Raw genomic sequence first — 12,140 nt, 5'->3', positions numbered from 1 at the left:
TGTTAGCCAGCTAGATAGCTAGTTAGCTATAGTATTAGGCTACATTACATTTTGGGTATAGCAAACAGAGCTAGCTAGCTCAAATTGGCTAGCATTGACTTGTAGCGAGCCTTGTTATGGCCAAATCGATCAGGAAATGATACTGTACTGAACAACACTTCCTCATGTGAAAAGAGAGCTTAGCTATATTACTGTACTGAACAACACTTCCTCATGTGAAAAGAGAGCTTAGCTATATTACTGTACTGAACAACAATTCCTCATGTGAAAAGAGAGCTTAGCTATATTACTGTACTGAACAACACTTCCTCATGTGAAAAGATATTACTGTACTGAACAACACTTCCTCATGTGAAAAGAGAGCTTCGCTATATTACTGTACTGAACAACACTGCCTCATGTGAAAAGAGAGCTTCGCTATATTGCTAGCTAGCTACCAACAGCAAAACAAGTTACTCATTTGTCATTTGCCTTCCTGGTCCAACTGGTCTAGGCTACTGCCACCAGATGATCTTGGAGATTCTGAAGAACGTCTCAAGCACACTGATATCCATATGTGCATCGGAAATTTGTTGGTCTGTCACAAACACACATTCCACGGGGTCTGCATTGGCTGTCCATGAACGAATTCATTGCAGCACAGACATTCTTCTTCTGTCGACATGGCTGGACAGCACCCGCACAGGCACCACCAGTCTGACTGTAGCTACCCATCGCTGCTTGCTGTTCTCACTGTCTCAACTCCTCTTCTCTTTATTCCGGCTCAAAGTAATAGGGCAGTATGTCCTTATGTTAGTATGTAAAAGAACGGCTCTTTTTGGAAAGAGGAATAATCAGAAGCAGTCATTGTAATTATTTAGCTGGCCATCTCGGCTAGACAGTGCACAGTAACATAGCTCCTGTGAACCTGTAGAAACGAGTACCACCCCCACTTTGAAAAGTCTGCCTTCGAAGGTGAGAACACAATTGGACATGGAAGTAGGGCTCCCGTCAGGCTGTAGTCTTCACAAATTCAGGGGAAATTCGTCAACCTAGATATCCTGCAATACCGTGGCAGATAGGAAAATCCCTATTGAACAAGGACAACCATATCTACTCTCTGCTAGCGTGGTCATGCATGGCGCTCAACCTTTGCCACGACCATATCCGTACGGGAGTTGCAGTGATGGGACAAGACTCTAACTACCAAAATTGTGTACAAAAGGGGTAAAAAGTACACAAAAGTAAATGATAATAATAATAATGTGGGTGTGTTTGTAAATTCACTCTGGAGTGCCAGAGTGCGTTCCGAGTGTGCTCTGGGCATTTGTAAATTCACTCTGGAGTGCCAGTGTGCGCTCCGAGTGTGCTCTGGGCATTTGTAAATTCACTCTGGAGTGCCAGAGTGCGCTCCGAGTGTGCTCTGGGCATTTGTAAATTCAGATTTTTGTCTGTTTGTAAATCCAGAGCGCATACTGGATGCTCTAGCTGAGGAGTAAGGTTGATCTGAGCATTCGGGCCTCACAACAGCAGTCAAGCACCCAAGCTAACTGGCTAAAGTTGGTTAGTTTGCTAGTTACTTCCAGACACAAATGAGAACACCTCACTCTGATAATTTTGCTCACCCTAGCAGCCTAGGCTGTTTTCATGTTATCTAGAGCATTAGTGACTGTAACTCTGCTGCTGACAACAATATAATGACGTTTTTTGCTGACATTTACTGACACTGGTCATATACATATTCATAAATTCACGAGTTATTCTGCGCTCTGGCAAACTCAGACGAGAGTGCTCTGAAATCAGAGTAGATAGCCAAAATGTACTTACAAATGCACCCAGTGTTGCTTCACGTGCATCTTGTCACTATGGTCTAAGTCAATGTATTTTTATCCATCTCCTCTGGGATCAACTGGAACCAAAAGCAGCTTGTATTATCTGGGCCGTTCAGGGTTACTGAAGCACAGCCAGGACCTCTTGGCAGAACCTCCCATGGTTCACTGTCTTCACGCTTAACAAAAGTTCCATTCCCCACACAGAGTCCTGACCTGGACAACATAGATCTACTCTGCACATACACATTTGTATCTACTTAAACCCCCCCCCATAGCCTCACTTTACAATACCACAGAGTAGCTGATGCACTTTGTCTTTCCCAGAAGCATTTAATGCGCATAGGCACGAGCAGTGAGTGTTTTCCTATCCTTAGGGTCAACCCTGATGTCCACTCTCCAGACCTCTCCTCATCGCCACTCGTGAACGTATACAGTGGTTTGCGAAACTATTCACCCCCTTGGCATTTTTCCTATTTTTTTGCCTTCCAACCTGGAATTAAAATTGATTTTTGAGGAGTATGTATAATTTGATTTACACAACATGCCTACCACTTTGAAGATGCAAAATACAGAAAACTTGAGCATGCATAACTATTCACCCTCCCAAAGTCAATACATTGTAGAGCCACCTTTTGCAGCAATTACTTGCAGCAATTTCTAAATTAATTTGATGGCCAAAAAGCTCAATTTTAGTTCTCATCTGACCAGCACCTTCTTCCATATGTTTAGGGAGTCTCCCACATGCCTTTTGGCGAACACCAAACATGTTTGCTTATTTTTTTCTTTAAGCAATGCCTTTTTTCTGGCCACTCTTCCGTAAAGCCCAGCTCTGTGGAGTGTACGTCTTAAAGTGGTCCTATGGACAGATACTCCAATCTCCACTGTGGAGCTTTGCAGCTCCTTCAGGGTTATCTTTGGTCTCTTTGTTGCCTCGCTGATTAATTATCTCTATGACTGGTCTGTGAGTTTTGCTAGGAGGCCCTCTCTTGGCAGGTTTGTTGTGGTGCCATATTCGTTCCATTTTTTAATAATGGATTTAATGGTGCTCCGTGGGATGTTCAAAGTTTCTGATATTTTTATATAACCCAACCGTGTTCTGTACTTCTCCACAACTTTGGCCCTGACCTGTTTGGAGAGCTCCTTGGTCTTCGTAGTGCCGCTTGCTTGGTGGTCACCAATAGTCACCAATGTGGACTATTTATTGTATGTCCATTACATGAAATTGAAATAAAACCCCATTTAAATTACAGGTTGTATTGCAACAAATAGGAAATACGGCAAGGGGGATGAATACTTTTGCAAGGCGCTGTAGTTGTCATATGTGACACCGTGGTGACTCGTGCTCATAAATATTGATGTACTGTTTCCCTGGTTGCGGATCGCTCTCTGAGTGTTCTGACGTATGGCCTTCTGGGACGGCGTGACCTCCAGGCCCTGGCGCTTCCGCCACCATCCCCACTCAGTGGGCCTGGGAAAGTTTCATAGGAGCACTGTGGGAATGTGAACTGTACTGGATACCAGTGACACAGAGCGGAGGGAACGGGAGGGAGTGTGTGTTGAGCGTTGACTGGAGTGTGTGCATGCATGCTTGTGCATGTCATGGTGAATGTGTGTGTGAGTGACAGTAAGTGTGCCTCCGTATGTGTGTGTGCCTGCCTGTGTTTGTTTCCTCTGTAACTGTGAGTGTGTGAGAGAAATGTATAATGAAATCTAACATTACGCAAGGCTCTATCTAGCCGAGTGCAGGATGACGTCCAATCCCTCTTTCTCTGGATCCTCAGCTTTATTAGAACCAGGAGGATGGAGGCGGGGGAGGAAATGTTCGAGTCATGTTGTTGGAACAGTTTAAGAGTTTCAGTTTGGGGAACGGAAGTGCCAAGGGCAGTTTCTTTACACAGGCTTAAAGATCTAAAGATATACTGTATCCAAGTTTGAGTAACTGTTAGCTGGATAGTCAGGGGATTTCAAATATTAACAAATTCATATTTTTTATATAGAACCTTTCATAGGCTAGAATACTTGTTGCATAAAGTGCTTTACAGTAATCAAAGTAACAGTAATACTTTTTCCAGCACGTTTTATGATTCTGTTGATTACTTCTAAAAACAGAACAATTAATCAATTTACAGTATGTCAAACTGTATATGACAATGTATGACACATTGTCTTGTGAGGAGGAACATCTTCATGGTGATGGAACAGTTCCACAGTTGTATCGTGATCAAATGAGAAGTTGGATCATTTTTACTACACATGCTTTTAATAGGACGCATTAAGTAATCCAGTTCAAACAGAATTTAAACAATTTTAAGTGCCCACAATTATTTTTAAGATCAATTTCAATGTTTCCACTAAGGATTCCTCCTCCTCTTGCTTCTCCTCCCTCTCTTCCCAGGGCTTCTTTCTTCCGCCCTCTCTCCATTTCCCACCCTCCTCCTGCGTACAGGCCTGTGATCTATCCTTAACTGTTTCCAGACGCCTGCAGCTGCACCCCTTCCCTGTGCCCCCCTTAACGCTCCCCCTCCCACTTCCACCCACAAGAACCTCCACCCCTCTTTCCCTCTCTCCTTCCATCACATTATCTGTGTTGTCGATATTTCTCTCGGTTCTCTTTCCCTCTAATGATGCAGTGTTTACTCAGGAATACTCTCCAGCTCTCTCATTGGCTGTCTGTAGTCAATGATGGGTGAGCCATGTCACCTTTAACCTCCATTGATCTCTGACATGATGTTGAAGCTGAAGTGATGATATTGCTCTTAAAACATCAAAACCAGTCTCAAAAAAAAGGGGGGGTCTGGTAGTGAACCTCAGTGGCTTCAGAAAGTATTCACACCCCTTTACTTTTTCTACATTTTGTTGTGTTACAGCCTGAATTTAAAATGGATTACGTTTAGATTTTTATTGGTCACTGGCCTACACACAATACCCCATAATGTCAAAGTGGAATTATGTTTTTTGACATTTTACAAAATACAAATAAAAAGCCGAAATGTCTTGTGTCAATAAGTATTCCATCCTTTTCTCATGGCAGGCCTAAATATGTGCAGGAGGAGAAATGTGCTTAACAAGTCACATCATAAGTTGCATGAACGTACTCTGTGTGCAATAATAGTGTTTAACTTACATTTTTTTATGACTACCTCATCTCTGTACCACACACATACAATTATCTGTAAGGTCCCTACGTCGAGCAGTGAATATCTAACACAGATTCAACCACAAAGACCATGGAGATTTTCCAATGCCTCGCAAGAAGTGCACCTATTGGTAGGTAGTTAAAAAAAAATAAAAAGCAGACATTGAATATCCTTTTAAGCATGGTGAAGATATTAATTACACTTTGGATGTTGAATCACACCCAGTCATTACAAAGATACATGCATCCTTCCTAACGCAGTTGCTGCAGAGGAAGGAAACCACTCAGGGATTTCACCATCAGGCCAATGGTGACTTTAAAACCGTTTCAGTTTAAAACTTGTTAGGGCTGCAATCCCGGGAAAATTGTCATCAACAAACGCTGAATTGCATAGCGCCACATTCAAACAATATTACTAAAAATATTCATATTCATGAAATCACAAGTGCAATATAGGAATACACAGCTTAGCCTTTTGTTAATCCACCTATCGTGTCAGATTTTGAAAATATGCTTTACAGCGAAAGCAATCCAAGCGTTTGTAAGTTTATCGATCGGTCGACAAAACATTATGTACACTTAGCATCAAGTAGCTTGGTCACGAAAATCAGAAAAGCAATCAAATTAATCGTTTACCTTTGATCTTCAGATGTTTTCACTCACAAGACTCCCAGTTACACAATAAATGTTCCTTTTGTTCCATAAAGATTTTTTTTATATCCAAAATACCTAAGTTTGTTTGGAGCGTTATGTTCAGAAATCCAAAGGACATAGCGGTCACGACAACGCAGACAAATTCCAAATAGTTTCCGTAATGTCCACAGAAACATGTCAAACGTTTTTTTTATAATCATTCCTCAGGTTGTTTTTAAAATATATAATCGATAATATATCAACCGCAACTGTCTTTATCAGTAGGAGAGGGAAAGGCAATGGCAGCCCAAACTCTGTTACGCATACAAAACGCTGCTGGCACCCGGCCATACAATGACGCGATGTTATCGTTCACGTTCATTTTTCAAAATAAAAGCCTGAAGCTATGTCTAATGACTGTTGACACCTTGAGGAAGTGATAGGAAAAGGAATCTGGTTGATATCCCTTTAAATGGAGCAAAGGCAGGCTATGGAACATGGAATTCTCAAAATAGAAGCCACTTCCTGGTTTGATTTTCCTCAGGGTTCCTCATCAGTTCTGTTATACTCACAGACAATATTTTGACAGTTTTGGAAACGTTAGAGTGTTTTCTATCCAATACTAATAATAATATGCATATATTAGCAACTGAGACTGAGGAGCAGGCCGTTTAGTTTGGGCCACTTATTCATCCAAGCTACTCAATACTGCCCCCCAGCCATAAGAAGTTAAAGGCTGTGATAGGAGAAAACTTTGGATGGATTAATATCATTATAATTAGTCTACAATACTAACCTATTTGACAGAGTATTAAGAACAAAATCCTAGAGGAAAACCTGGTTTAGTCTGCTTTCCACTAGACACTGGGAGATTAATTCACCTTTCAGCAGGACAATAACCTAAACACAAGGCCAAATCTACACTGGAGTTGCTTACCAAGACGACAGTGAATGTTCCTGAGTGTCCGAGTTACTTAAATCTGCTTCAAAATCTATGGCAAGACCTGAAATGGTTGTCTAGGAATCAATGATCAACAACCAATTTGACAGAGCTTGGAGAATTTTGGAAATAATGATGGGAAAATGTTGCACAATCCAGGTGCGGACAGCTCTTATGCCTTGCTCACACTGCAGACCTTAATGCTCAAATCAGTTTTGGAATACTGACTGTCCAAACAACAACTTACAAGTGACCAAACCGGATTTGTGTATATTCAGACCGCAGTCACTTGCTGATATGGCTATGCTAGTTGTCATATAATGACGGGTGTGTAGGCTGATTGGTGGTCATGCTTCCTATAGCTCAGAAGTTAGCAGGTGACAACAATGCTTACCATTGGATGTTTCCCAGTTACATTGAATGTTCTAAGTCATAGTATAAGAACACCTTTAAAGCACCAAAGAATAAGATGATCCAACTTTCAAAATAAGTCATTTTTTTAGTTAGCCACAGCAGTCAACTAGCTAGCTAGGTAGCTGTTTAGCTTTCTATCACATTTCAAACACTAATTTGCTTGCAAACAATGAACAAGTTAGGTAGCACATCTTGTTCTTGTCAAACTGTCACTAGAGTAGCTAGCAAGCAACAAGACACGCCAAATAACAGTCTAACAACCACTCGAGGGCAAATAAATAAGATTTGACATGATTTTCTAGGCCAGGAATCAAATTTGTATCTCATTTCAACCATATCAGAAGGTGGTTTGAAATGTGGATAGAAATATCAGATTCCATATGGCTTTAGGGTGTTCAGACTGCAGGAAAAATAACAGATTCGCATCGGATACGGAAAAAATATTGATTGGTGTCACTTCAAACTGCCAATGTGAACAAGGCTTTAGAGACTTACCCAGAAACACTCACAGCTGTAGTCGCAGCCAAAGATGATTCTAACATGTATTGACTCAGGGGGTTGAATACTTATTTAATCAAGATATACTAGTGCTAGATTTTTTATATTTTTATTTTTATTTTTACAATTGATAGATTTTTCTTCCACTTTGACATTACATAGTATTTTGTGTTGATCATTGACAAACAATTACAACTATGGGCCTCCTGAGTGGCACAACAGTCTAAGGCACTGCATCGCAGTGCTTGAGGTGTCACTACAGACCCGGGTTTGTTACCAGGCTGTGTCACAACCGGCCTTGACCGTGAGTCCCATTGGGCGGCACATATTTTGCCCGGCGTCATCCGGGTTAGGGGAGGGTTTGACCGGGGGGGAGGGGCTTTACTTGCCTCATCATGCTTTAGCGACTCCTTGTGGCTCGCCGGGCACCTACAGGCTGACTTCCGGTCGTCAGTTGAACAGTGTTTCCTCCGACACATTGGTGCAGCTGACTTCCGGGTGAAGCGGGTCTTGTTTTCGGAGGACGCATGACTCAACCTTCACCTCTCCCTAGCCCCATTGGAGAGTTGCAGCGATGAGACAAGATCGAAATCCATTTTATTCTTACTTTGTAACACAACAAAATGTCAAGGGATGTAAATAATACTTTCTGAAGGGGAATAGGGTGTCATTTGAGATTTTACCTCAGTGTTGAGTTTTAAAATACGAAACAACACATTGTGTCACCATAGCAGCATATCAGTAAACAAAACCCCAAATATGGTTAGCTATTGCTGTTCTGTGGTTGCCGCTATTGCCTAATTACTTTTGTTTACTTGGAATCCAATTAAGGGTTCAACACGACAGTGGAGTAGTTTTATACCCAGCAGCATTGTTGGGGAATAGGGTATCATTTGAGATTTTGCCTCAGTGTTGTGTTTTAAATCACGAAACTGCACATTGTATCACCATAGCAGCTTATCAGCAAACAAACTCCAAAATATGGTTTGTTGTTGCCGTTCTGTGGTTGCCTTTTGTTTACTTGGAATCCAATGAAGGGTTTTGACCCGACAGTGGAATAGTTTTAGCCCCAGCAGCAGAGTGTTGCGGAGGCACACACTGACCCGTTCGTTAGTTGGACAGAACGCTGGCAAAACAAGAACAAAAACTCTCCGACATTGTTCTGTCCCTGTGCAGCGAGCCATCACATACCTCTCATGTGAACCCATTCAGAACATAGAACCGGAATGTTGTGTACAGAACTCACATCTCATTATTGAGAGGGGAGTAACCTTCCATTGTATTTTAAGAGCCGCATCTACTCTGTTAAGTCCATGATTAGTCTATGATTAGCCCTGTGTTCTTTCTGTGGCATACAGTATCTTTGGATTAGGAACAGATTGTGCTGTCATGACATGTGATTTATATAGTAAGCTCCCAACTTGGTTTCGACCTAACCTTGTTGTTCTTACAAGGGTAAAATGCATCCAACATGATATGAGCGTATCAGTAGTGTATGTGAAGAGATATTAAGAAGATGTTATGAGTTCAGAATGTTCAGACCAACTCTGAGTCCCACCCTCCCCATGTCCCGATCCCCGAGCTGTCCGAATGCCTGAGCTCACTAGTAACCAGCGTAGGAGGGAACAACACCCTTGCCCTAACCTTGGAGTCGTCTATGTCTCTCTCAATAATTTTGTCATAAGCCATTTACTGTATGAAGGACAAGTGTAAAATAGAAACTCTGGGTCGGGACTTTGTCTTTAACACAAGGGTCAAACTCAATATGCTGGGAGGAATGTCGTGAAGAAAACAGGGGCGATAATGGAGACTACAATATTCAGTGTTTTTGTTTTGAAATCTGTTTGCAGAATAATTCTCTCCTGAAGCGTATCACCATGAGGAGTGTCAGAGTATGCACTCTCCATCTGACAACCATTCTTACAGGTGAGAGAAACAACCACACATCTACTGAAATATCATGAAAATAAACTGTGAGATATAACATGACTAGAGCCTGAGTCTTTCCTAGTTAGGTTACATGGTAGGGAAAAACTCCTGAACTTTGTATCCAGCTAATTTGCCATAGAGATTGTTCTTTAATGTGGATGGAAAAGAGCATTGTTCAACTTAACAGGATCTGTCAACATCCCTCCTCCATAACCCACCAGACTGGTCACTTCTGTCATCGCTGTGTAATTGGACGGATATCTGAGTTGTTATTGCTATCTTAACCTTTGACCCTTGACCTGGAGATCTAGCTATTTGATCCCAAACCTGACCTTTTCTTGTTTGTGTTGACTGCAGCTCTTTCACACTTCTGTCCTGAGTTCTGTTGCCTGGAGATCTCCCCTAGCAACAGTGAAGTCGTCATGACAGCGGGTGACTCCATGATCATTACCTGTTCTGGCTGGGGGACGGTCGAATGGAGGTTCAAGCGGGATGACAACGTTCCCTATTTTGGAGTGGAGAACCAGAACACAACCAGTGTTCTCATTCTGGACAATGTGACGTGGAGCCAAACGGGAGTATATGTCTGTACTGAGGCTTGGACTGACGAGACTATAGAGGTGGCAGTCTTTGTTCCGGGTGAGAACACTGTTATAACTTTAAAATTAGATTAAGATCATTTTATTGGTCAATTAGACACATGGTCCAATGAAAATGGTACTTCTTCTTTTAACACAACCCCTACAAGAGACACACATACAGCTTTTTGTTGGAGAGGTGCGCAGGGCTGCCACGCTCGGCACCATTGTCGTGTGGTTTAAGTGACTTGCTCAAGGGTACAGGTGCATCTAGGATTTGACACCAGCAACCCTCTGGTTACTGGCTCGTCTCTAACTGCTAGGCTACCTGCCGCCCTCTTTACACTCTGTCACTGCTATTGTACTTTTACAAAGATAGGTTAGGTTAGACAACTGTTGTGTTTCCACTACCCAGGCAAATATTGGATATTGTAACAGCAAACTTGACTTATAGGCCTCAATATCTTGGTTCAATCATAATATAAAGAAAATATTTTTATTCCTCATATGGTGTGAAATGATTCCTCTTATCCCTCAAGTGATGCAAAGTCTTCCCGTCCCTCGTCTTCCTCACACAGATCCTGATGTGTGGTTCATTGAGAGTTTCCACGGCATGGTGACCAAGACCAGCGAGGAGGGGATCATCCCGTGTGTGGTCACCAACCCCCAGATCAACGTCACCCTCTACGAAAGAGACAGTGACATGCACCTGAAGGGGGTCTACATCCCAAGTGAGGGCTTCAGGGCGCCACTGGAGGACAGGACCTATGTGTGCCGAGGAGAGCTGAACGGGGAGGAGAAAGAGTCCCAGGCTTTCTACGTATTCAGCATTGTTGGTGGGTACCTGGGCTGAGGCTGGGGCTGGGGGTCAGAGATGGGCCTGGGGATGTAACAATGAAGGACACTAGAGAAGGCTAGAGACCTAGCGTTTCATGACATTCATTGTACTGTACAGGCCATGCACGTCATTGTTGATATGCATGTCTGGATGTAACAACGACAGTATTGCAAAGGGTATCAATCTATGGTCTCAAGCTGTTGTATATCAGTGACATGGCTAAGTAAGCAATATGTTCTCTTTCACCTTCCGGTAATGTCTAAAAATAACAAGGAAGTCATTATCTCTATCCCGCTCTCCCTCACACCCTCTCTTTTTCTTTCTTTTCTTCGCTTTCCACACATTTCCTGTGTTAGTTCCGGAGACGATCGAGGCCTACATCAATGCGTCTAAGACGGTGCTGAAGCAGGGCGAGTCTCTGACCGTGAACTGCACGGTGCACGGAGTGGAGCTGGTCTTCTTCTCCTGGGACTATCCCAATAGAGACGTGAGTGGGAGAGAAGAGAGGAGAACAGGCATAGAGCAAATTACATCAAGATGTCTGTGTCGCCACACCTAGATGTGTTAAGTCCCCAGGAAATATCATTCATGACAGACACATGGTTTTCATATCATCATTCATAATACACTATCTTTTTGGTGGTGAAAGTGTTTTACCTCTACGGGATCGGTGTCCCTATACCGGGGCGGTTGAGCTAACGTGCGCTAATGTAATTAGCATGATTTTGTAGGTAACAGCAAACTTTCCAGGACATATGTCTTCTATGGTCAGAAAGCTTAAATTCTTGTTAATCTAACAGCAGCTACAGTAGCTATTACAGTGAAAAAAAGACCATGCTATTGTCTGATGAGAGTGCACAACAACAAAAAAGTATCACGGAAACTGGTTTGATACATTCACCTCTGAAGGTAAATAATGTACTTACATTCAGTAATCTTGCTCTGATTTGTCATCCTGAGGGTCCCAGAGATAAAATGTAGCATAGTTTTGTTTGATAAAAACTATTTTAAAATTAAAATGTAGGAACTGGGTTCTATAGTTTGAACCCCTGCTGTCTCTGGCTCTACACCCACCCCGCCCGGCCATCTAGATGTGTGAAAGTTAGTGTATTAGCTAATGATCCATCATGTATGACATTCCTGGGAGTGTGTGAACTTACATTTTGTATTACCATATACTTTGTGTATGTTCTCTGTAGCTATGTACTTGTAAATGTATAAATTGACCATTTCGGCACATTTGGGCACACTTGATACAAAATATTGTCAAGTATTGCAATGCTTCACTGGATCAATCTTAAACTTTGCACACAATATAAAATGGTGCCTAATCTGCAATATTATATTATGGCCTTTCTCTTGC

At 42.2% G+C, this 12,140-nt stretch overlaps 1 protein-coding gene across 2 annotated transcripts in view; it reads left to right on the top strand.

Moving 5' to 3' along the window:
* Positions 1–12,140, top strand: part of LOC135526234 (platelet-derived growth factor receptor beta-like) — a 54,331-nt gene that overhangs the window by 15,801 nt on the left and 26,390 nt on the right. For both annotated transcript variants that reach the window (XM_064954413.1, XM_064954412.1), the window contains exons 2-5: positions 9,283–9,358; positions 9,719–10,000; positions 10,518–10,775; positions 11,134–11,264. In XM_064954413.1, coding sequence (XP_064810485.1) covers positions 9,310–9,358; positions 9,719–10,000; positions 10,518–10,775; positions 11,134–11,264 — 720 coding nt within the window. In that variant the 5' untranslated portion in view covers positions 9,283–9,309. The remainder of the gene's footprint in view (positions 1–9,282; positions 9,359–9,718; positions 10,001–10,517; positions 10,776–11,133; positions 11,265–12,140) is intronic.

This window comes from Oncorhynchus masou, chromosome 32, assembly GCF_036934945.1.
Source record: "Oncorhynchus masou masou isolate Uvic2021 chromosome 32, UVic_Omas_1.1, whole genome shotgun sequence".
Classification (NCBI taxonomy): Eukaryota; Metazoa; Chordata; class Actinopteri; order Salmoniformes; family Salmonidae; genus Oncorhynchus; species Oncorhynchus masou.
Note: the sequence above shows the minus strand (reverse complement) of the source record. Positions and strands in the feature narration are given on the sequence as shown.